Genomic DNA, 22984 nt, shown 5'->3' on the forward strand with positions numbered 1-22984 from the left:
GTTCCTTTCTAAATTAGTTGTCTGGTTTGGAAAACCTCAGCTCATATTTTAGCTTGAAGTTCAGGTGTGGTGATGATCAATACCCGAAGCATGGTGTCTGCAAATTGAGATAAAGGTTTGGCACTTATCCTTGTCACGTTGCAAGGCTCGTGAGTCGATAGCTACCTGTAAGATTATTATTTCCAATCGGTAGCACTAGACTCCAGTGGGAATTTCTGAAAAAAGAATTTCTCCCCAAAGAGAGAGTTTATTGATCATGACAGAATTTTTCCAATTCATGAGAATATATAACTCTTGGGTGCCATTGAAGAGGAAAATGCTGGTAGCCATTTGTATGCCTCTTATTTTTCCCGTGTTGTATTACATGTCCCCAGGAGTTATTTTTGCTTTTGATGATAACTGGAAAGTGATGAGACGATTTACTCTATCGACACTTCGGGATTTTGGAATGGGGAAAGAAACCATCGAAAACAAGATTTCTGAAGAAAGTGATTTTCTGGTAAAGAAGTTCAGATCTTACAAAGGTTTGTGAATGCTTCCATCTAACCTTATCTGTGTGCTCATGGGTGAAAAATATTATTACAATAATTTGTAATGGTAGCCTCTACTGGACTTGGATGCTTCTGAAGGTCTGATAACCGGCTAAAGTGCATCCTTAACATCTATTTAATTGGTTACCTACATATAAGTCATAATTGTAATGCTGAGCGACTTTTCAGGGACAAGCTGTGAGTAAGAATAGTCAAAAAGTCCGAGGTCAAAAGCAATAAGGGTATGTCATAGACAGAGGGAAGAGTCAAAGGCATAGTGGAGTAATGGTCCAAGGTCAAAATACCAGGAGGATATCTGATCAGAACAAAAGGGTTAAACAGACGAAGTGTCCATGGTCAGGCAATGAAAAATCATCAAGCAAAACACAAGGCACAGGGAAAACCAACCACACTTAGCTGAAGCTATGACTCACTCATAGCAAAATTGCACAACCCCCAATACACCTCATGAAGTCCACATCACCAGTCATGTATCCTATAACCCCTTGAGAAAGGCATTTCACGCCGAAACACGCGTCGGGGTGGACACACACAAGGCGGGTTGCCTCTTATCCTCACCAGGTATGACTTTAATACTTTACATCCTCATTACATTTTGCCATCCATTATAGGATACATGTCTGGTGATGTGGACTTCATGAGGTGTATTGGGGGTTGTGCAATGTTGCTATGAGCGAGTATGATCGTAATTATAAATACATTTATTTTTGCTGACAGGCACTATATATGTGCTTTATACTCTTCCCCCCCCCCGCTACATGTATGTCCTTTGGTGTTTTCTGCATGCACAAGCAGACTTTGATCTCCCATGTCACTGTTTTTTCATATGCTCTGGTCTTATTGATTGTTTAATAAATTATATTTTGTATTATCATACTTCTTTGTGAGATTTTTGGTCGTTTGCTTTTTCTTATATTTAGCTTCTAGTGCGACTTTCTCAATATTGTCCCATTTCACATATATTTCCTTGCTCCAGCTTTACAATGTCACTAAGTGATTGTATCTTGATTTCAGCTGTACATATCTGAGCAAGTGATTTTATCTATGAAGTATATATAGTGTCCTGATGCTGTAGAAATGTTATATTTGGCACCACACAAAATGTCTCAATGATGAACAGCATGATCACCCATGACCATGTAATTGTGTCTGGTGTTAAAGAGTCTGGTTAGCAAAAAGAAAAAGTAACTTAAAGAGTTGAAGGCTGGAAAAAGTCATGATATTCAACTTTTTGTGGAGGTTGCATGGTTGGCTATTAGTTACGTATTTTGCAATTATGCTGTACATTAAAATATGAAATATTTTGACTTACAGAGTTTAAGACTTGAAAGATGAATGGCTATTCAACTTTTTTCATAAGCTACATAGAAAGCTATTGGCTATGTGCATCTACTCTACGCATGAGGACAAAAAGGCTACTACAATTTAAAATGTATCTTGGGATAAAACGACATCAAATGCTGAAAATTTTTAAGATTGCACCACAATTTTTAAACTTTTGCAATTTTCAATCCAGTTTTACCCATTAAAATAAAGCTAAAGCGTGGCAATGATCGCTATACAAATTCATTGAATTCGACTCTGAATGGAGTAATATTCCTAGCAAGTTTCACGCCACTGATAAGATGTGTCTAATTGATTAAGTTGTGGGCGCCTCTTAAGGAATAATAAGAAATGCCCAAATAATTACAACACGGAGGACCGTGAGACAAAGCAATAACCATGGAGGAAAACAAAAGTCCTCTAACGACTAAGTGCGAAAAATATACACTTTATTGATTAAGGACAAAATAAGTAATATTACATAAATTAATAATATAAAGCGAGGGCCAGAAATAGATAGTGCACATCATAACTCAAGGTAAATAAATATGAAACCACAAATTACCATATTTCCCCAGAGTAAGGGACCAACCAGTGTACTCCTTAACGCGCGTTTCGATAGACATCTTCCTCAGAAGGGGTGTTGGGAGGTCAATGTCCCTTTAGAGAGGATCAGAAATGGAAATTTCAGCAATGTCCAGCATTATAATTTACGTTTCATTTTGTATTTTGACTATGTAGCACAATTATTTTTGCCCTTCATTTTTCATGCTTAAATAGTGATATATTTAAGCAATGTCTTTTACAGATAATACCTGATGTTATTTGATATATTCTACTGGACATCAGTATTTTTATCCATCCAGTGTATGGTTTGCTTTCATCTCCAACAATTTTTTTGAGCTTGTTTTTAATCAATAAAGTATATATATTTTTGTACTTAGTCGTTGGCGGACTTTTGTTTTCCTACATGGTTTTCGCTTAAGGAATTAGCTGCATCTTATTTCTGCTCTCATATCATATCCATGTCATTAAGACTGTCATATGAAACGCCAGTCTTATTGTATCGGGGTCAAAGTATTTGAAATGCTGACATTCTCAGACGTTAATGCTATAATATTTTATGACCCTTATCTAGTAATTGTATTTCCAGGTGAACCCTTCGATAACATCAAGATTATAAATGCTGCTGTAGCCAACATAATCGTCTCCATCTTACTGAGTAATCGGTTTGATTATGAAGATCCCACACTTCTGAAACTGTTGAGGATTGCTAATGATAATATCCATTTACTAGGATGTCCAATGGCTATGGTGAGCAGCTCAATTCCATGTTGTATTTAAAGGGGTTTTTACAGAAGACACAATCTATACATGAACACTAGCATCAGCTGGAATTCAATGGAGAGAGGAAGCATATATTCTAGAAGAAGCATGTCTCCTCTTAGAACAAATGATCAGGCATGATGAACGACGACACTCTCTTACATAGTTATATAGGTTGGAAAAAGACACATGCCCATCCAATTCAACCTTTCTCCACCAGTTAAAACTGCCAAGCTCAGTTTTTGTTATCCTACATCAGTGCTTTTTTTGCGCCGGTACACAACGGTACGGCGTATCTGAAAATCTGAAGGTGCTGCCACACACCTTAAAATAATAAAGCATTCATTCTTACCCTCCGTTGCTCTGTCACCACTGCCGTCCTCCAGTCCCTGCTTCTTCCTGCTTGTACCCGGCTATGACCGGCGCAGCAGCAATGACGTCATCGCTGCTGCGCCTGTCACATGACGCCGGTGAAAGCAGGAAGAAGCAGGGACTGGCAGCGGTGGCGGAGGGTAAGAATGAATGGTTCATTATTTTAAGGTGTGCGGCAGCATGGGGGGCTGTAACCTGTGATGGGGGGCTATACACCACTGATGGGGGGGCTGTATACCACTGATGGGGGGCCGGTCTGTTTTGGTTTGATTCGTTTAAATCGTCATTTATATTAGTGTTTTATGAAGTTTTGTACGAGTTCATTGAGTTTTGTTTCGTGAAACTTGTCTTAGATGGATAAAATGACGCACTATTTCTTGGGCGGTGCGGCTCTGGCACCCAAAAGACCCTGAACAGACGTGGAGACAGAAACAAATCAGATGATAGAGCATGGTGCCACTGCAACACGCACTCTGTACCATTCCTATTTCCTCCAGCGAATGCGAACAGGGATTTTCGCAAATGAACCTGATCGCGACACCATCCTGTGCATCGTTGCTGACAAAGACTGTTTCTTCGCTGTTTTTTGTCAGGCTAGTTGGGCCACCTTTGAAGCTATTTGATCCAACAAAGTACGTTGACTCTTGGATACTTCGAGGTCGGCGATCAGCCATTGACAGAAACAGTAAAGAACGAACTCGAGACGTTGTGGCTGATGAAAATTTGGTTGAAATTTGGCATTTCTTATAGAATACAGCCTAGGAAAATCGGTTAAGGAATACGAAAACAATATTTTGCAAGTGAAAAAAAAGTTTATACAGTATTAGCCATTTTTTCTTTTTCTTTTGCAATCTGAATTACATAGTTTTTGATTGAAATTAGCGTACAGACTACAGTACTGAATAATGAGAAATTAATCAGAGATGCGCACCGGCAAATAATTTTTTACAAAAAAAGCCCTGTCCTACATACTTTTGTGTCATCGCCAAAGACTGACACTTTACTCTTTTACTCTCAATCCCATCCCATAGGTCATTAATGAAAAGATTAAAAAGAATTGGACTTAATATTGACCCTTGTGGTTCCCACTGCTCACAGTACAGATCCTTGTGACACTCATTGCTGAATTTCTCCCATTTAGAGAATTTACTATTTATCATCTTTATTTCCTTTCCTCTAACCAGTTTTTTTTTACCAATTTGCATATAGTGTCCTCTAGTCAATGTTACTGCTTCAGTATAAGGCTGCTATGTGGTACAGTATCAAATGCCTTAGCAAAGTCCAGATAAATCAGCAGCATCACCAACATCCATATTTGCACCTAACCTTCTCATTGAAATCCAACATGTTAGACATGTGCAATAGCCCTGGGATGGGGCTATTCTGTTCACTTTTATCCACCCCCACGCAGTGTCCACAGCCCTTTGAATAACCACAGACAACAGGTCTCGGGGATAACAGCTGCTTTACTTCAGCAGAACATGGAGTTATGGTAACAGTTCACGTGGGGAATCCACGGCCAATACAGTTCAGGATTGGATTCTGACACAGAATTGAGGTTCTGGAGCTTTAAGAACCTGCTTTAGTTAGAAGCAGTACTTGCAGGTATTTATAAGAATCTCAAAGTCTCTTGGTGGCATAAAGGCAGAAGACGGAATATATGGCAATATTTACAGACCTGAAATCCCGTATTCATTTTCTTAGCTGGTCACGGTAGGTGCAGAAATATACTTGAAGTAAATAACAGATAACACGCAGAGCAATAGGTTATTCTGTACACATTTACTGCGACCTAATGCTGTAGAAACACGCCTTAAACCGGACAGCAGGGATCCAGTGTTAAAAAATAAAAGGTTAAAAGTCTTCAGCCATTTGGCTATAGAAGTCAGGGGAAGATCCAAGGCATTAGGCCTGGCTGTAAGTCTTGAGATGAAGAGAAGGATGAACCTCCAGGCTTGGAGCCTGGAGGGGGTCAGGAGACCACTCATATGAATCCAAAAAACTGGATTCTGACGCATTCACGAGGGCTCGAGCATTTACGCAAAAGGGATGCATTGAACAAATTAAATGCAGGAACAATAGGTCTGGTGGATCATCTGATTTCACGAGATGGAGTCTTATTACCACTTTTAACCAATCTCATGTGGCCATACGGAACCTTTTGAAAAAATATTGGTTTATTTTGAAAGGGGATCCCGTCTTGTCTGCACACATTCCTGTGCAACCGAGAACGATTTTCAGGAGAAACCACACTCTCCGAAATCTTGTTGCTCCCGGCAACATAACTCTTCGGTCCTCATCTTTGTCTACAACCCAGGCGCACTCCAATCCGGGTTGTTTTGCACATAGGTCTGCTAGGTGTTTATGTTGCGCTTCCATTAAGAATGCGGCAAAAGATTTTCATTCTCACACCACAGGCACTAGTTTTAAAATTAACTGTCTTGTTAATTGTCAATCTTGCTACGTAGTTTATTTGGTTGAGTGTGGTTGTGGGCTACAATATGTCGGGAGGACGATACAGACTATGCATGCTAGGCTTAATAAACACCGTCAGAATATCAGGAACGCTTTTTTGTTGCATAGGCTTTCTGAACATTTCCTTTTGGTGCACCATAAGAGTCTCAGTTCATTAAAACTTACTATTATAGACCAGATACCGGACGATTATAGTAATCTAATAAAAAGAGAGAGTTTCTGGATTTTTAAACTTGGCACATTGGCTCCTGAGGGGTTAAATCTTACTATTGAAAAAGTTACCTTACATTTGAATTTATGCTTCCTCCTTACCATTCCCTCTTTTATTATGTCTTTTATATTGTTTTTAGGTTTTCTTATTTGTATTTTAAATGGTGCATTTATATTTATCTTTTTTTAGGTATTTGCATTAGTATTTAAATTGTGTCTGTAATTTGCATTTTTAATCGATCATGTATTGTGACTAATTACTTCCCAATTCCGATTGGTTGTTGTTCTTTTTTATACCTATCCCTGCCCATTTTATGTATACTGCCACCTGATGAAGATGGATATACACCATCGAAACGCGTTGTGGAGAACAGTAAATGAAGATTTAAATAACCTCCTCATCTGTGTCCTTCGCGCTCCCTTGTGACCGGGTTTTCATTCATCACATGATCCCAGACTAAGCTTCTACATTAATTGATTTAATTCAGTTTTCCTAACATTCCAGGTTTTTTTATTTCCCCTTTGTTATGTGTTATTGAATATTACATAGAAACATCTCATATTTTAGTCACTTCTGTCCAAGCAAATTTTCTCCTCTGGTTGCTTCATCAACCAACTAAGTTAATTCGCTCATCCAACTGATAGCAACTCAACCAGCTGGCTTTCCTCTAAAATGTATGAACATTTTTAGGATGACCACAAATCAAGAGAAAAAAAATTATCGCTGGTGTCCATTGGATTACTGCAGTCACATTTAATAGGGATTTTTCAGGGTCACTTTAAAAAAATTAAAGTTGGAACCAAGACCTGATCTGATGTTGTTAGCCATCCATGGATAACGTTCAATTTTCACAGGACTTTGGGATCATAGTGGCCAGGATTTGTTTTGCTTCCAGTGGCTTTTTCCCCATCAATAATACATTTATTACTTATTCTTTATAAATATGATATGCTGTTTGTTAGATTATCTCTTGTATGACCATTCATATGTTTTTGTATTCCCTGCAGCTGTATAACGCATATCCATCTGTGATGCGCTGGTGTTCCAGAGTGCAAAAAATGGTCTCCAAGAATGTGGATGAAATGCACGTGTTCATTCGAGAGACCTTCACCAACCAAAGGAAAGAACTGGATATTAATGACCAGAGGAATCTTATTGATTCATTCCTGGTGAAGCAACGAGAGGTACTAGAATTTGAACTGATACATATGTGGCAGACCGGGGTTTGCTATCTGAAACAATCAATTATCATGTTTCTTCCCCTTTTTACCTTCCCCAAAAATATACTGCTCAAAAAAATAAAGGGAACACTACATTACATTATTTAGTGTTCCCTTTATTTTTTTGAGCAGTATATATATAGATATTTTTTTTAGTTCAGTTATGCGTTCATTATATGTTTTTTCTTCCTCAGTCTCCTATAGTCCCTTTTTTTTCAACCTTCAAAACCATATGCCAGCTAATCTTTTGCAGGACATGTTGTAGTTTTGAGTCATTAATCTTTCCCATATTTAATTTATTACTTGTTTTTTTTCTAGTAGCAGATGGTAAAGGGCCTTTTTGCGGCTTTTTGCGGATCATATTTAGGACCTCAAGCTTGGATTGCAGAAACTTAAATAATGAGCTACAAGCTTCCTTGTGGTGTAAAAAAGAATTTCCACTGCCATAAAATCTAAATATTTTTTCTTTAAAAACATAACATGCCAGTACACAGAAATACATAGTAACATACATAGTTAGCAAGAAACTAATAACTGCAAGATACAATATTGTTGCGCTCCAGGAAGACATCCAGGCTTCTCTTGAATCCCTCAACTGAGTTCACTATCACCACCTCCGCAAGCAAGGAATTCCAGATTCTCACTGTCCTAACAGTAAAGACAGTAAAGAATCATCTTCTATGTTGGTGGAAAAACCTTCTCTCCTCCAGACACAGAGAATGCCCCCTTGTGACCGTCATCTTCCTTGGTATAAGCAGATCCTTGGAGAGATATTTGTATTGTCCCCTTATATACCTATACATGGTTATAAGATCGCTCCTCAGTCGTCTTTTTTCTAGACTAAATTATTCTAATTTTGCTACTCCCTCTGGGTATTGTAGTTCCCCCATCCCCTTTCTTAATTTTGTTGCCCTCCTTTGTGCTCGCTCTAGTTCCATTATATCCTTCCTGAGCACCGATGCCCAATACTGTACACAGCACTCCATGTGCGGTCTAACCAGGGATTTATACAGAGGCAGTGTAATGCTCTCATGTGTATCCAGACCTCTTTTAATGCACCCCATGATCCTGTTTGCCTTGGCAGCCGCTGCCTGGCACTGGCTGCTCCAGGTAAGTTTATCATTAACTAGGTTCCCCAAGTCCTTCTCCATGTCAGATTTACCCAGTGGTTTCCCATTCAGTGAGTAATGATGATATTGATTCCTTCTTTCCATGTGTATAACCTTACATTTATCATTGTTAAACCGCATCTGCCACCTTTCGACCAAGTTTCATGAAACCCGACTTTCTAAAAAGTCGGGTGGAACGAAATCAGCAAAAGTTGGGGTCCGACTGAAACACGAAACCCAATGCAAGTCAATGGGGAAGCAAAGTCGGCAGGGAGTGGAGGACAGTAAACACACCTACAGTGCCCATTTTAATGCCAACAACATCAATTCTTATTACTTAAGCTTGGCAACCTTAATTTACTTTATAATAATAGTTTACGCATTGAAAACTGGGGTTATTTTGCTAAAGTTGTGGGGGGGTAGGGCTGGCGCCAAGTTTTAGTGTGCCCTGGACCAAAGAGTGTCAGTGCGCCCCCTTTTAACACATACCACAATTCATAAAGCTCCGATACGGCACAGAAATATAGGTATAGTTCAATGAAAAATACTTCACTGCTTACATGACATGACTGATATCTATTTTAAATTCTACAATAGCTCAAAAAACGGACAGTATATTACTCCATACAGTATTATGGCCACCACCTAGTGCGCCATACAGAATAATGATCCCCATATATTTCTCCATACAGAATAATTGGTCCCATATAATGTTCCATACAGTATATGATGAGCTCCATATAATGCCACAGTATATGTTGTTCCCCATGGATGATGCTCCACTGTCTTATGGGCCCAAATAATGCTCCATAGAGTCCATATATAATGGGCCCCATTTCTAATGCTCCAGTGTATAATGGGCCCCGTAAATGCTGCTCCAGTGTCTGATGTCCCCCATTTGGAATGCTCCAGTATATGTTGGTCCCCATGGACGATGCTCCAGTGTGTTATGGGCCCAAATTATGCTCCATATATAATGGTCCTCATTTCTAATCATCCAGTGTATAATGGGCCCCGTAAATGCTGCTCCAGCGTCTGATGTCCCCATTTGGAATGCTCCATTATATGATGGGTAGTGTTGAGCATTCCGATACTGCAATATCGGGTATCGGCTGATATTCGCGGTATCGGAGTTCCGATACTGAGTTCCGATACTTTTAGAATATTGAATACCGGAATCGGAAGTTCCCATAATGCAATGAGCCAGTTTGATTTTATTCAGCCAATGAGGAATCCTAAGAAGTGTGGGCACATCCTGTTATGCATGTTAACTAATGGCATGGCTGGGATTGGCTGCGAGCAGACCACCCAGCTGCTCCTCCCCCAGACACACGCTGAACAGTGATCTATGGAAAGTGAAACTAGTGAGGGAGGAGGAAACGACCAGTTCTCATTTCAATGCCAGAACACCCCCCCGGACGTTTATCTTAGAAGCAAGAGATGATATCTTGGAAACCGTGCAGACTAGCCACAGAAGGTAAATTACTTATTGTCAGCATTCTGCAGCCTAGATATGCACTGAGATTATGTGAAAAGCCCAGACAACCTATTCTGTTATGTATTTCCGCCAAGTTGGATCGCCCGCCAGGGCTGGTGGGGTACTCGGTACTGGGCCCGTTGTTTTCATTGGGAGATGTCACAGTAGCTGTTACCCGGTCCGTGGCCCTGGGCGTCCATTATAAAAGGGAAATGTTGAACGTGTGGATGATGATTAAAGTTTATGAGTGAATGAATCATGACGCCACATGTGGTGTTCGACAATGAAGATGTTAAGCCGACGCTGCAGACAGATCCTCTGGGACAGATGGTGTGGTGCAGCTTTGATGTTGTGGTCCTCCACAGGTAGGGCTGTAGTCCCAGGGCAGTGTAGATGGAGAGGTAGTGAAGAGACATAGATGGTGCAGTGCCAGGCACAGAGATGTAGCAGTGCTGAGTGTGTTGGCGCAGGAATAACTGGAGGACACCAGGGCATGTAGTTCCAAAGCTTTACTCACAGTCTGTTGTGCATACAGGTGCCCGCATCCGTGCTGTGTCCTCCGGGTCAGGGGCTCAGTCAACCTCCAAGCTAGATGAAGCACTCCGTTCCAACACTCCGCCAACATGTGCCTTTTCTGAATGTCTCCCTCTATTGCTACACAACCCCTTTAACATAGTCAATATCTTTGTAACTCCGAACGTCTTAAAAAAAATTAATTCCTGCTATTACATTTGATTGGGCTAAACCTCTATGCCTTTAATGTCTCCTCCACCTCCCCCAATACATTCTACATTATTCTTAGATGTTTTCCTTCATGTAGAATTAACCTACAAGGAAAGTAAGGGTTTATTTTCATTCCGATATTTCTGTCCCATTGACTTGCATTGGTTTCCGGTATCGGAATCGGCAATATCCGATATTTTTTGGGTATCGGTCCGATCCAATCCGATCCGATATTTCCCGATATCGGAAGGTATCGCTCAACACTAATGATGGGCCAAATGGATGATGCTCCAGTGTATGATTGGCCTCATATATCATTCTCCAGTGTATATTGCTCCCCAAAAAATGCTCCCAACATTTAAAAAAATTAAATACCTCTCCTCGCTGGGCACTGCTCTACTCTGGACTCCTCAGCATTGCCATTTTAAAGCTCTCTCTGCACTTGTACTGTTTCGGTAGAGGGCATACAGACGCGATGTCATCGCGCTCTGTAACCTGAATGTCACTGTCAGGAAAGGCGGAAGACGTCACGGCGGTGGAGCAGGGAGAGGTGAGTATTGCAAGTGCTGTTGCCCTGAGCAAGCAGGGGGGACCCACTTGTGGGCGCCGGTACTGGCACAGGGCCCCTCATAGTACAGCAGTGTGTCTGATGAAGAGTGAGCCCCCCCACCTTCAGAGACACTTTATTGTACTATGAGAGGCCCTGTGCCAGTCCTGTCACCCAAGGGTGGGGCCACACACCTGTTCAGGGCAACAGCACTTGCCCGGGTGTGGCAGGTGTTGACCCTAGGCCTGGGGTGGGGGGGCAGCCCATTTCGGGTGGTTTAAAAAAGGCATATGTTGATGTGTAGGCTGGACTTTCAGCTGCTGCAAATGGAGGAATTGGAGAAGTTTGAGGAAGAGGAGGACAAAAGCGAGCCTTTTTCTGGCAACCTATGTGTTATCAGGGGAGGGTGGGACGAAATCTTTTTAAACCTATGCATGGTTCATTTTAATGAAGGTTAGATCATCAACATTTTGGGTCGACAGATGGGTCCTTTTTTCTGTCAGGATTGATCCAGCAGCACTGAAGACTATTTCAGATAGCACACTACCAGCAGGGCAAGCAAACTCCTGTAAGGCATATTGTGCCAATTCAGGCCATGTGTCCAGTTTTGAGGCCCAATAATCAAAGGGGAATGACCTGTGAGGGAGAACCTCGATATGGGAGGCAAAGTAGTTTGTAACCATAGTTGACAACTGCTGTCTCATGTCACTTGCAATCGATTCTGTATTAGCTGTCGCGTGTGCGGGACTTGAGAAATCAGACCACAACATGGTCAGGAAACCCCTGTCTCCAACGCCAGTTCAGCTGTGTGCACCACGAACACCTCTTCCATTTTGCCCACTACGGCTCGTGGGAGAACCAGCTCCGCTGCTGTGTGCTGGAAATGCCTCAAACAACCTGTTTACCAGAGTTGCTTGTTTGTTAGCCAATATTAGCTCTAGGTTCTCCTGTGGCATGATGTTGTGTAATTTGCCTTTATAGCGTGGATCGAGGATGCTGGCCAACCAGTAGTCATCATCCCTCATCATTTTGGCAATGCGGGGGTCCTTTTTTAGGATCTGCAAGGCATAGTCACACATGTGGGCCAATGTTCTAGGTGTCAATGCTGCACTGCCAGTGGTGGGTGGAAGAGCATTTTCTGGCAAATCCACATCCCTCCAGTCACGCACAAACCCTGTACCTAACCTTGGCACACCCACATGTTCTCTTGCCCCCTGAGAAGCATCCTCCTCCCGAAAATAATCATCCTCCTCATCCTCCTCCTCATCTCCCTCTTCTTCCTCCACCTCGCTCACGCCAGTTCCCTGACCAGACAATGGCTGACTGTCATCAAGGCTTCCATCCTCCTCCTCCTGTTACTCCTCAGCTGCAGACGCCTGATCCTTGATGTGCGTCAAAGTTTGCATGAGCAGACGCATAAGTGGAATGCTCATGCTTATGATGGCATCGTCTGCGCTTACCAGCCGTGTGCATTCCTCAAAACACTGAAGGATTTTACAGAGGTCTTTCAGCTTTGACCACTACACACCCGACAATTCCATGTCTGCCCTCAAACTACCTGCCCGTGTATCCTCCCACAAATGCATTACAACCTGCATCTGTTCACACAGCCTCTCAACCATGTGCATGGTGGAGTTCCATCTTGCAGCAATGTCTATGATTAGGCGGTGCTTAGGGAGGTTGAGTGATCGCTGCAGCTTCTGCATACGACTGGAGTGGACGTTTGAGCGACGGATGTGCGAGCACAGTCTTCGCACCTTATGGAGCAGGGCTGTTAACTCCGGATAATTATTTAGGAAGCACTGCACCACCAGGTTCAAGGTGTGAGCCATGCAAGCTATGTGTGTGAGTTTTGAAAGGGCTATGGCTACCACAATATTCCACCCATTATCACTGACTACCTTGCCTTGCTCAAGATGTAGACTGCCTAGCCATGACTCAGTTTGTCGATGCAAGTAGTCGGCCAGTACCTCCACGGTGTGTCTACTGTCGCCCAAAGACATCATTTTTAAAACAGCCTGCTGCCGCTTACCACTAGCTGTTTGATAGTGGGACACCTCGTATGCAACACTGACAGATGTGGGTGGAGTGCTTGTGTGACTGCGCTCTGTCGACGAGCTTTCACTTCTGGAGGAGGAGGGTCGACGCCTACAGCCAACTGTTTCCTATACCGTGGGCTAGGCAGCACTGTGCCATCACAGCTGTTCCCTGTGAAGCCTGCATCCACCACATTAACCCAGTGCGCAGTGATGGACACGTAACGGCCCTGGCCATGCCTACTGGTCAATGCATTTGTTGTGAGGTGCACCTTTCCACTCACTGATTGTTTTAGTGCATGGACAATGCGGTCTTTCACATGCCGGTGGAGGGCAGGGATGGCTTTTCGAGAAAATAAGTGCCAACTGGGTAGGTCATAGCGTGGGACAGCGTAGGCCATGAGGCAACGGGAACAGTCCTTTGCAGCACCAGTGCTCTAAGGATGGAGCACGCTGCTCAACATCTTATGCACTGCTTGTCCAAGCCAAAAATCTCTGCTGTCATGCCCGCTTTTTCTTATGCTGGCCCCCTGTCTGTCTGTCTGCTGCAGTTTGCGCAGCATCGGCACCTCGGGTGTGTAGTGCACTGCCCTCCTTGCTGCTCACATGCTCTCAACTGGGGACTCACTCCTGCTTTGTGTTTTTTTTCCCTCAGCTTCTGGCCAGGTTCCCTGTCTAAACATGCCCCCTCTTCCTGGGTAATGGGGCCTGTCCATTCCCCTATTCCTTCCCCCGGGAAAAAGGGAATGCAGCCTTGACAGTTCCGGACCCGGCGCAGCAAAGGTACCCACAGCCCGGTCATCCTGACTCCATACATATCTGGCCAATCGGTTCTTTAATGCAAGCATCATAGAAGGCATGTTCTTCCAATTTTCAAGAGAAAATTGTACATTACATCCATAACAGTTTCACTTTGAAGGACTTTGCGGCTCAAATCAATCCACAAGATGACACTGGCCTCATACTTCAATATTTCGGTGGTAAATCATTTCCCCACTGATAGGTTGTATATGTTCTGACTTATGTAACATCATTTGGGAGATAATGATTTTTTTAGCACACGGATGTATGAGGCAAGTCATAGATTTACCACACTGTAAAATATGTGGCCTGTTTTTTTAAAAAAAATGCACAATATTGCTGTATATAGCTAGAGTGACAGACAGCAAAAAAAAAGGAATTTAGGCCTAAAATGCCCAAATTTTTAGCACACCGTTGTATGAGGCATGTCACAGATATACCAGACTGTAAAATATGTGGCCTGTATGTATTTTTCAGGGGGGTTCAGCAAAATGGTGTCAATAAATTGTGTAAGGCACTCAAAAAAAATTCCAGTCTACTGTACCACATAAAAATGAAATATTTCTCTGCGTACTCAAAAGTGATTTTTGGGACCCCTTTAAAATTGCTGCATTTTCACGCTGTGCTAGGAAAAGGATCTGGCTGTATTGTGCAGTGTCAAAAAGCAAATGGAGAAAAAAAAGGGCTCTGGATTGCTTGGCAATAAAATAATTTCTATTAACCTGGCAAAAAAAAATTTCCTAGCCAATTATACCTGGGGCTGGGTATATACGGTCAATATATGCTATAGGTAGCAGCAGCAGCAGATAGTAATGGAATAGACCCTCTTGATGTATGCAATGATATCTATATACACACATACAGTGCCTGCAGGCCCTGCACTGATATGTATAGAGCGATGTACACTCCCCTGCCTACCTAACACTGGAACCTATATACTCCGGAATTAGTCGTTAGTAGGATTGTTGGTTTAGCTGGATTTGAGAACTTTAGGATGTTAGACCCCACACTGACAAATAAATCCCCAAAACTGACCATATTTCGGCAGCAGCTCTCCCTACACTATCTCAATCTGGAGCTGAATGCGCCAAGCAGGGCGGCGTCCAGTCTCTTTTACCCCTGATGATGCTGTGCGGCCAGCCAATCACTGCAAGACCACAACAAAGATGGCTATGGCTTTGCAGTGCCTGGCAGACAATGCCTGCATGGTGATTGGGTCTCTAAAGACAGCCAAAAATGCTGGGTGGAGAACCGAGTTCCCGTCGAGTAATCCCGGAAATGCTTGGTGCTCGCCGACTATGCCGAGTACAGTGATACTCGTGTGAGTAACGAGTAGTGGCGAGCATGTTCGCTCATCACTAGTAGAGATGCTTCTGCTAGTGATTTTCTTTGATGAGTTTCAAAGTTGCAATTCTTTCTTCCAGACCCCGCACCCCTTCTTCTAAAAGGCCCAGTAGTCTACACTTCTGGTGGGAGAAGTTGCATTCTTTTTGTGGTCGATCTGTGAACATGTAGCACATGTTGCAGCTCACCATGTAGGTTGTCACATCTCCCATGTTGCTCCTAGATCATGCTGACTTGCTGTGTGTCTTCCTTCTTGTGTAATCTGCTGTGTGTTTTCCTTCTTGTGTAATCTACTCAATTAGCCAAGCTTTCTCGCAATAGTGTCCCAGAGGCAAAAATTTGCGCGTCTTATGGCGCGCGGTTTGACGATGTTTTCCAAGCAGCTGGTCCCGGCTGTACCCAACGATCTTCTTGCTGAGGGAGACTCTTCACTTTTCCTAGAAGGCACCTGGAATATGCAAATTGTCCTCTTCAAGCTTCAATCCCTGGCTTGCATACTGTATCTATATGACAACACAGTACAGTGTGTAAAATAAAAAAATAAATAAAAAATAAAACAGAAGCTGACATTTTTCTACAATATTGTTGAAAATAATGATGTAGAAACAATGAAAATACTAACATTTTCTCAATGTGATGTGTATGATATATTTTTATATGTTAGGAAAAGCCAAATCCTAAATTATACTTCACCAATGAAAACCTAACAATGCTGGTTACGGACCTCTTTTCTGCTGGCATGGAGACAACCTCAACCACCCTGAGATGGGGTCTTCTACTGATGATGAAATATCCTGAAATCCAAAGTAAGAGACCCACCTTATGTGTGGGATTGTATCATGTACATTTTATTCTGCTTTTACAAATTTATACTAGATAGTGATATAGTTATTATTTTTATCCTTAGTTTTGTTTTCTGTACATCATTATGGTGGCTGCCATATTGTCTAAACTGCTGCTTCGTATTGTGAACAACAGTTCAGAAATGTTCTTTACTGCGGCTACATCAGACATGAGAAACTAGAGTCAGAAAACAATCTAATGGCATCTATGATGCTAAGGTAGTGGGCATGCTCTGTCACTTGTACAGAGGTCCCTACACTGTGAGAGGGAGGAGATGATGTCTCCATAATCTACTGTTAAGAGTAAATTCTTTATTATCTGCCTTCAGCTTTGGAACAGATGTGCCATCTTTCATGACAAACAGATGATGGCTGAACTTTTCCTCATTGTATACAGCGGAAGAGTGATGCTACAGTAGCCAATCTTGGATCTTTTTAGGTTTACGATCTGCTGTGGTCATATAAAATGTCAAAAAATTACATTACTATTGCTTTATGCTTAAAAGAGAATTGATTGCAAACAGAGCCCATGTTACATGCCAAAGTGCTCCCGAGGGACTTTTGTTCCAAGTAAAATCTCAATGTTTCTCTTTGAGAGAAACAGTGACAGAAAATTGTGGCAAGAAGTCCACTCTTAGGTAAGCATTGAGGTCTCATGATAATTACAGTAAAAAGCAAGTTTACCATGATCACCATAACGCCAAAAACCATAGACCAGGAGTGATCAAACATGATGACAAAATTGTTTAAAAAATTATATTTTTACTTCTGGTTTTATGTTTTTTTGAATTTTGTAAAATAGAAAAGGTCCAAAGTGAGATCGATAAAGTGATTGGTTCGACTGAGCCGCAAGTCACTCATCGTAAAGACATGCCGTATACTGATGCCGTCATCCATGAGATTCAACGTTTTGGAAATATAGTTCCAACCAATTTACCCCATGCTACCACTCAAGATGTTAACTTCAGGGGATATCTTCTACCCAAAGTAAGGAAAATATATATTCAGGCTTATTAGTCTTCTTGGTACATTTTTGGCAAAAGGTCACATGAATATGGTCATATAAGCCATCAATGTCACACAAAGTGTCATGTAAGGCAGTAGGATTGCAAGGTACAACAGTCCCTTATCCTGTCCCTCATGCTAGTGGAACACTAGGCTATAGGCCCCGACTCACATAGCGAGATCGTTAGCGAGATCGCTGAAACGTCACCGATTTTGTGATGCAACAGCGACCTAGCCAGCGATTTCGCTAAATGTGACACATAGCAGCGACCGTGCTCCCCCGCTGCGATCTTAATGATAGCGCTAGAATGTCCTGGGCCATTTTTTTATCACTGGTGTCCCACTGGCCAGCATGCATTTTTGTGTTTGACGCCGAGGAGCGACTCAGAACTCATGGACGCAGGAGTGAATCGTCAGAATAGCTGCTGTGTGACAAGGTCCCAACAACCGCCAAGGTCGTTATACGGATCGCCGCATCATTGCTGCGACGTTGAGTAGATCTGTGTTTGACAACTTACTAGCGACCATTTAGCGACGTACCAGCGATCCTTACCAGAGCGTATCATTGTCGGGATCGCTGGTGCGTCGCGTAGTGTAACGGTACCCTATCTCTGTCACCCAGATTACCACTGAAGGTGGAAAGCCGTGCTCTCAACCTTGCTATGCTCCTATTTAAATGCTTATCTGATCCCCTTCCTACTCAGGAAGGTTTGGGACAGAAGTGTATGTGATAACACAAACCAGACAGACAGGGGTAGACTGACAGGGAATAAAGAAAACTACATTTATACAAAAACACTAACCAAACAACCAAGTGGAAACAGGGAAGAAATTGAAGGGAAAAGAAAGCAAATAGAAAATGAATGAGGTATAACACTCAAACTAAATCCACCATATATCTCCTGAATACAACTCCAATCGCCTGCTACAAATTCTGAACACTCCATCAGCACCGAACCAGGGAGTGGTAATTATCACTGGCAAAGTCAGAAGCAAGGAGATGGGTTCTTAAACCTGCTAGGAGAAACCACGACTGAATAGCTGAGACAATACAAGACCCAGAACTCTAGGAGTCCAACTAAGCAGTTTAAACTTTGCACCACCAGAGCAAAGAAGTCCAGAACTGCTAGTAGGAGAAGCCGTTCTAACTACTGCAGTTGTATGTGTCAGCAGATTCTGTGATCTGACTCGATTCTGTCACGGTATCCCCGTGACACAAAGTTTTCAAATTTGGTGGCCTTTGTCCACAGGCATATACTGCCCATTGCCCCTCATAGTGAAGCCCATAGACTGCTGCCCTTCTAAAGAAACAAGATTATCTTACAGTCCATTAACCCACTGGACACATGTCATCTTTCCTAATGTTTTGGGTCGTAGATACTAAAGATTGCTTTTCTTACATTTTTATGGTATAAAAAAAGATATAACTGGTTATTAATTCTATGCAACAGCACAATTTTGGAAAATATATATATATATATATTTTTTTTTTATTATTTTTTGCATTTCTTCCACTGTTTCACTTGCAGTACAAAATGTGTGTATTTTTTTCTATATTTCAGTAGTTTTGCATAATAAAATGAAATATAGGAATATTTGAAACCGTTCAGATGTGTAGACCTGTCGATCGAGCAGGGTCTTCCTGTCGAAGAATGGTCCATTTTTCACAGATATGTGAAGCTGGTTTTAAAGTCCAGAAGGGTGGCAGCCAGGAACACATATGCTAATCACGAAGGAAGGAACATAGAGGTAGTAAACACAGCAAACAATATATTTTTTTAAAGAATACTGTCTGTTAGGCAACTCTAGACTCTCATATAATAAACAATTTACCTGAAGGTTGCAAGGCTGAATCAGTAACACTCTTCAGCCATTTTTAATTTTTTTATTTCTTTTTTCCTTCTTACCAGCTAAGAGACATAACTCTTTTATTTTTCCATCAAGATAGCCATATGAGGACTTGATTTGGCAGAGATATGTAAAGTTTTGAATAACACTCTTCACATGTGTCGGCGAACCTAAAGTTCAGCATCCATACCAAACACCTACTGTTCAGGCACGGACACCGAACACAGACTTTTGACAACCAAAGCAGGCACCTGGGGACTGGTATTCTCAGGCTGGCAATGGGCCATGAATATTGCCCCCCACCCTAAAAATAGCAGTCCGTAGCCGCCCAGAAAAGGCACTTCTATTAGATAAACCAATTCTGGTGATTCACCCGGGAGTAATTAATGTCAGAATAAAGTCCTTTATTTGAAATAAAACAAAACATAGTTTTACATTTTTATTTAAAAATAATAAACACAGTGAGACTCACCTAAAGCCCATTCCACTGAAGACATCATCTTCTGTAATAAAACAAAAATAAAAAGCAACATTATCTTTCACCCCTCCAACGTTCTGTCTCACTCCATAATTCATGTCTGGGAGATAAATAGTTTTGAACCTGGATGGTTCCAAGTAGTAGTAGTCCCATCAGCTGACACTAGGGACCGGAGGTAAATTTTATACCTCCGATCCATAGCTGTGGGCTCATGCTGTATTTTGACAGCATGGGAACAGCGGCTCTCTGACTGGCCGTGATAATTTTACCACTGATCAGAAGCACTGACTGCATGGCAAACACTGGATGTCCGGGCCTGCCATTCAAGTGAATGGTGTTCGGGTCTGGGTGCCCGAACTTCTTGTAACTGTTCGGGCCGAACCCGCCGGATCTGAAAATCCACGTGTTCACCCACCTCTATTTGTGTCAAATAAATTTAATGCAAATCTTTATTTTCCAACCAAACCTGAGTAAATATAGTATATTGAATTTGGTCAGATTTTCTCATCTCTACAAGCATTTATATTACAATTTGCCCCTTTTGGATGCAAAAAAACCACTTATGTTTTACCAGCTATACTTTTCTGCGCTTCGCTTTTTGATGTTGGAGTACATTTATCTACAGGATAACATGCATGCTGCTTCTCTATTCAAAATCTGTGAGGCTTCCAGAAATACATACAATGTGAAAAAAAGAGAACTGGGGCCCACTTTTTCTGTGATCAGTTAGCATCCCATCAATAGGAGCGCCCAGCAGTCGCACAGTTATCACTAAACTTGTGGCTAGGTGAAATATGTTCTTAGCCAGATTTATCCCATAAAACAGGTACCTGATGGATATTATTAACATGAATTGTGGTTCAAAGCCTTTAGTTGCAGTTTCTGGCCATTAATGAGTCTCCCATCACATTTCCTAGGACTGGAGTTGAACTGTATACTCGGCATAATGATAAAAATAATGAATTAACTTGTGCAAACCTTGAACTTTTCAGGGGACACATGTGATCCCACTGTTGACCTCCGTTCTTTATGACAAAGATCATTTTGCCAAAGCCGATGAATTCTACCCAGGACACTTTCTGGATTCCAGTGGAAATTTTGTAAGGAAAGAAGCGTTCATACCTTTTTCAGCTGGTAAGTGGGTGTTATGCCGGGGCAGAGAGATGCCTGTCATGAGATGCAAAGGGAGGAGTGTGAGAGGTGATAAAGGGGAGCCCTGATAGTGGGGAGAGGGCAGATGGTGACCCCTCAACACTCACCTTATGCTAACACCTGCGTTTCCTATTGCCCTAGACATGTCCTTCCCCCACATGCACCGTCACGTGCCTAAGCCCTGGCTGTTACCGGGTTTTAGCATTAGATAGTGAGCTGAGCAGCAAGACACTAGTTTTACTCCTACAATAAAATAGCACAGGGAAAGGGACAGACAGTGGAAACGCACGACAAAGGATATCCACCGGAATGAAAAGGAACACAAACGACTTCTCCAAGGACACTTTGGCTTCTACAGGAATACAACAGCTATTCCAGGTAAGTCAGGCTCAGGATAGTAAAACATGTACCACTCATGTGAATGGTCACGTAGGCTACAAAGAGGACCTGTGATCAACTAATCTCTGTGATCTTCTGATCCCAGGTGCACCGCAGGTCCTAGCTGAGTCTGGGTCTCAGATATCTACCTTTAGAAGTAATGTGTAGAAGTGAGAGATTTTTTCCACCGTCAAGCCCACCAAATGGAAAGCAATGAAATCTTATCAATGTATGAAATGAATCTGTTGTCATCTTCAGTAAATACTATAGTGGTCAGTAAATCATTGTATGCAATAATTGTAATCAAGCATGTTTTGCTACAATTATAATTTTATATAATTTTGTTCATATTTTATTTGGTACATTCTTATATTTTTATATTTTATAAAAGTTGTCCTATTGGTGGCAGGGCTATTTTAACAATAAGTGTAAAGATGCAAAAGATTTCCATATCAGGTCAAGAACATTTAGGGCATGGATGGAGGCAACTTGGGGGTTTATCTAAAAAACTACTCAATTTGGGAATACTTTGATATTCCCCTCATTATATAATATCACTGTGTCCACTGAAGTGTTAAAAAGCCCATGTTGTAGTTATACTTTACCTTGTTCTTTTTGCATTAAAAAATTAAGAACATTTATCCATTACCTCATCTTTTGCTTTAGGTAAGAGAAGTTGCGCTGGAGAGAGTTTGGCCAAAATGGAGCTGTTCATGTTCTTCATAAAACTGCTGCAGAACTTCACATTCCAGGCTCCCCCTGGAGCTAAACTGGACCTCACTCCTGGGGTTGGACTCACAGCCAGTCCAATGGCCCATAAGATATGTGCTATACCTCGTCTGTAACCTATGAGAGTCACCTACATGTAAAATTCATAAAATTGCCTAGATAGATTTGATGTAAAACATAATTTACGAAGGTTTTCTTAAGAAGTCTTGAGAGTTGAACTCTATAAAAACATGCAGAGGAACAATATTTTAGGTTGTGAAGAAACATCTTCTGTCTTTACTGAACAATGTGAACAGCCCTAGCCCCATTATACCATATGGAAGAGAAAAATTTTTAGCTGTTTGAGAATTAATTTAATTAAAAACTCAAGATCATAAAAGTAAAGACTTAAGAGTACAGTGGGTGGTCTAACTCAGTGATTGACAACCTTCCTTATATAAGCCTGCATATACTGTAGAAATAAGTGTCAGTCAGTAGGATCACCCTTTGTATGCCTTAATACATTTTGAGCAGTGATGTAAATGACTAAATTACACAAATGAGTCTTCAATCTTTCTGCCGTATATCATGTCTGCTGATAGAACATGTTTAATGTTGACTTTGAAAGTTATCCTGTCCACCAAAAAAATTTTGCGTGTTTATTATAAAGTTGAATAAAATTGTAAGATATGCAGAAATGTAGTTTAATCTTGTATAATTGTACAAAAAAGCTACAAATAAAACAAATGTAAATAATCTAGTCATTGATATATTAGTTATTATTCTTATTTATTTATATAGCACCATTGATTCTATGGTGCTGTACATAAGAAGGGGTTACATACAAATGACAGATATCACTTACAGTAAACCAACTAACAATGACAGACTGATACAGAGGGGAGAGAGGACCCTGCCCTTTCGGACTTACATGCTACAGGATGGGGAAGGAGACAGTAGGTTGGTGGGTTGCAGCAGTTCCAGTGTTGGTTGAGGTGATATCTCCGGTAGTGGAGAGGAGGAAGTGGGGTCATTGCAGGCTGTAGGCTTTCTTGAAG

General features: G+C 41.6%; 1 protein-coding gene across 1 annotated transcript in view; it reads left to right on the forward strand.

Annotated features, from left to right (window-relative positions):
- The window catches only part of LOC141098585 (cytochrome P450 2K1-like), a 57811-nt gene extending 35125 nt beyond the window's left edge, over window positions 1-22686 (forward strand). Inside the window, exons 4-10 of the mRNA XM_073586495.1 lie at window positions 375-524; window positions 3028-3188; window positions 7266-7442; window positions 16180-16321; window positions 17160-17344; window positions 20681-20822; window positions 21885-22686. Of these exons, the coding sequence (XP_073442596.1) occupies window positions 375-524; window positions 3028-3188; window positions 7266-7442; window positions 16180-16321; window positions 17160-17344; window positions 20681-20822; window positions 21885-22063 (1136 nt within the window). The 3' untranslated portion in view covers window positions 22064-22686. The remainder of the gene's footprint in view (window positions 1-374; window positions 525-3027; window positions 3189-7265; window positions 7443-16179; window positions 16322-17159; window positions 17345-20680; window positions 20823-21884) is intronic.
- The last annotated feature ends 298 nt before the right edge of the window (window positions 22687-22984 follow it).

Source organism: Dendrobates tinctorius, unplaced genomic scaffold (genome assembly GCF_039654945.1).
Source record: "Dendrobates tinctorius isolate UK_male_01 unplaced genomic scaffold, ASM3965494v1 ptg000093l, whole genome shotgun sequence".
Classification (NCBI taxonomy): domain Eukaryota; kingdom Metazoa; phylum Chordata; class Amphibia; order Anura; family Dendrobatidae; genus Dendrobates; species Dendrobates tinctorius.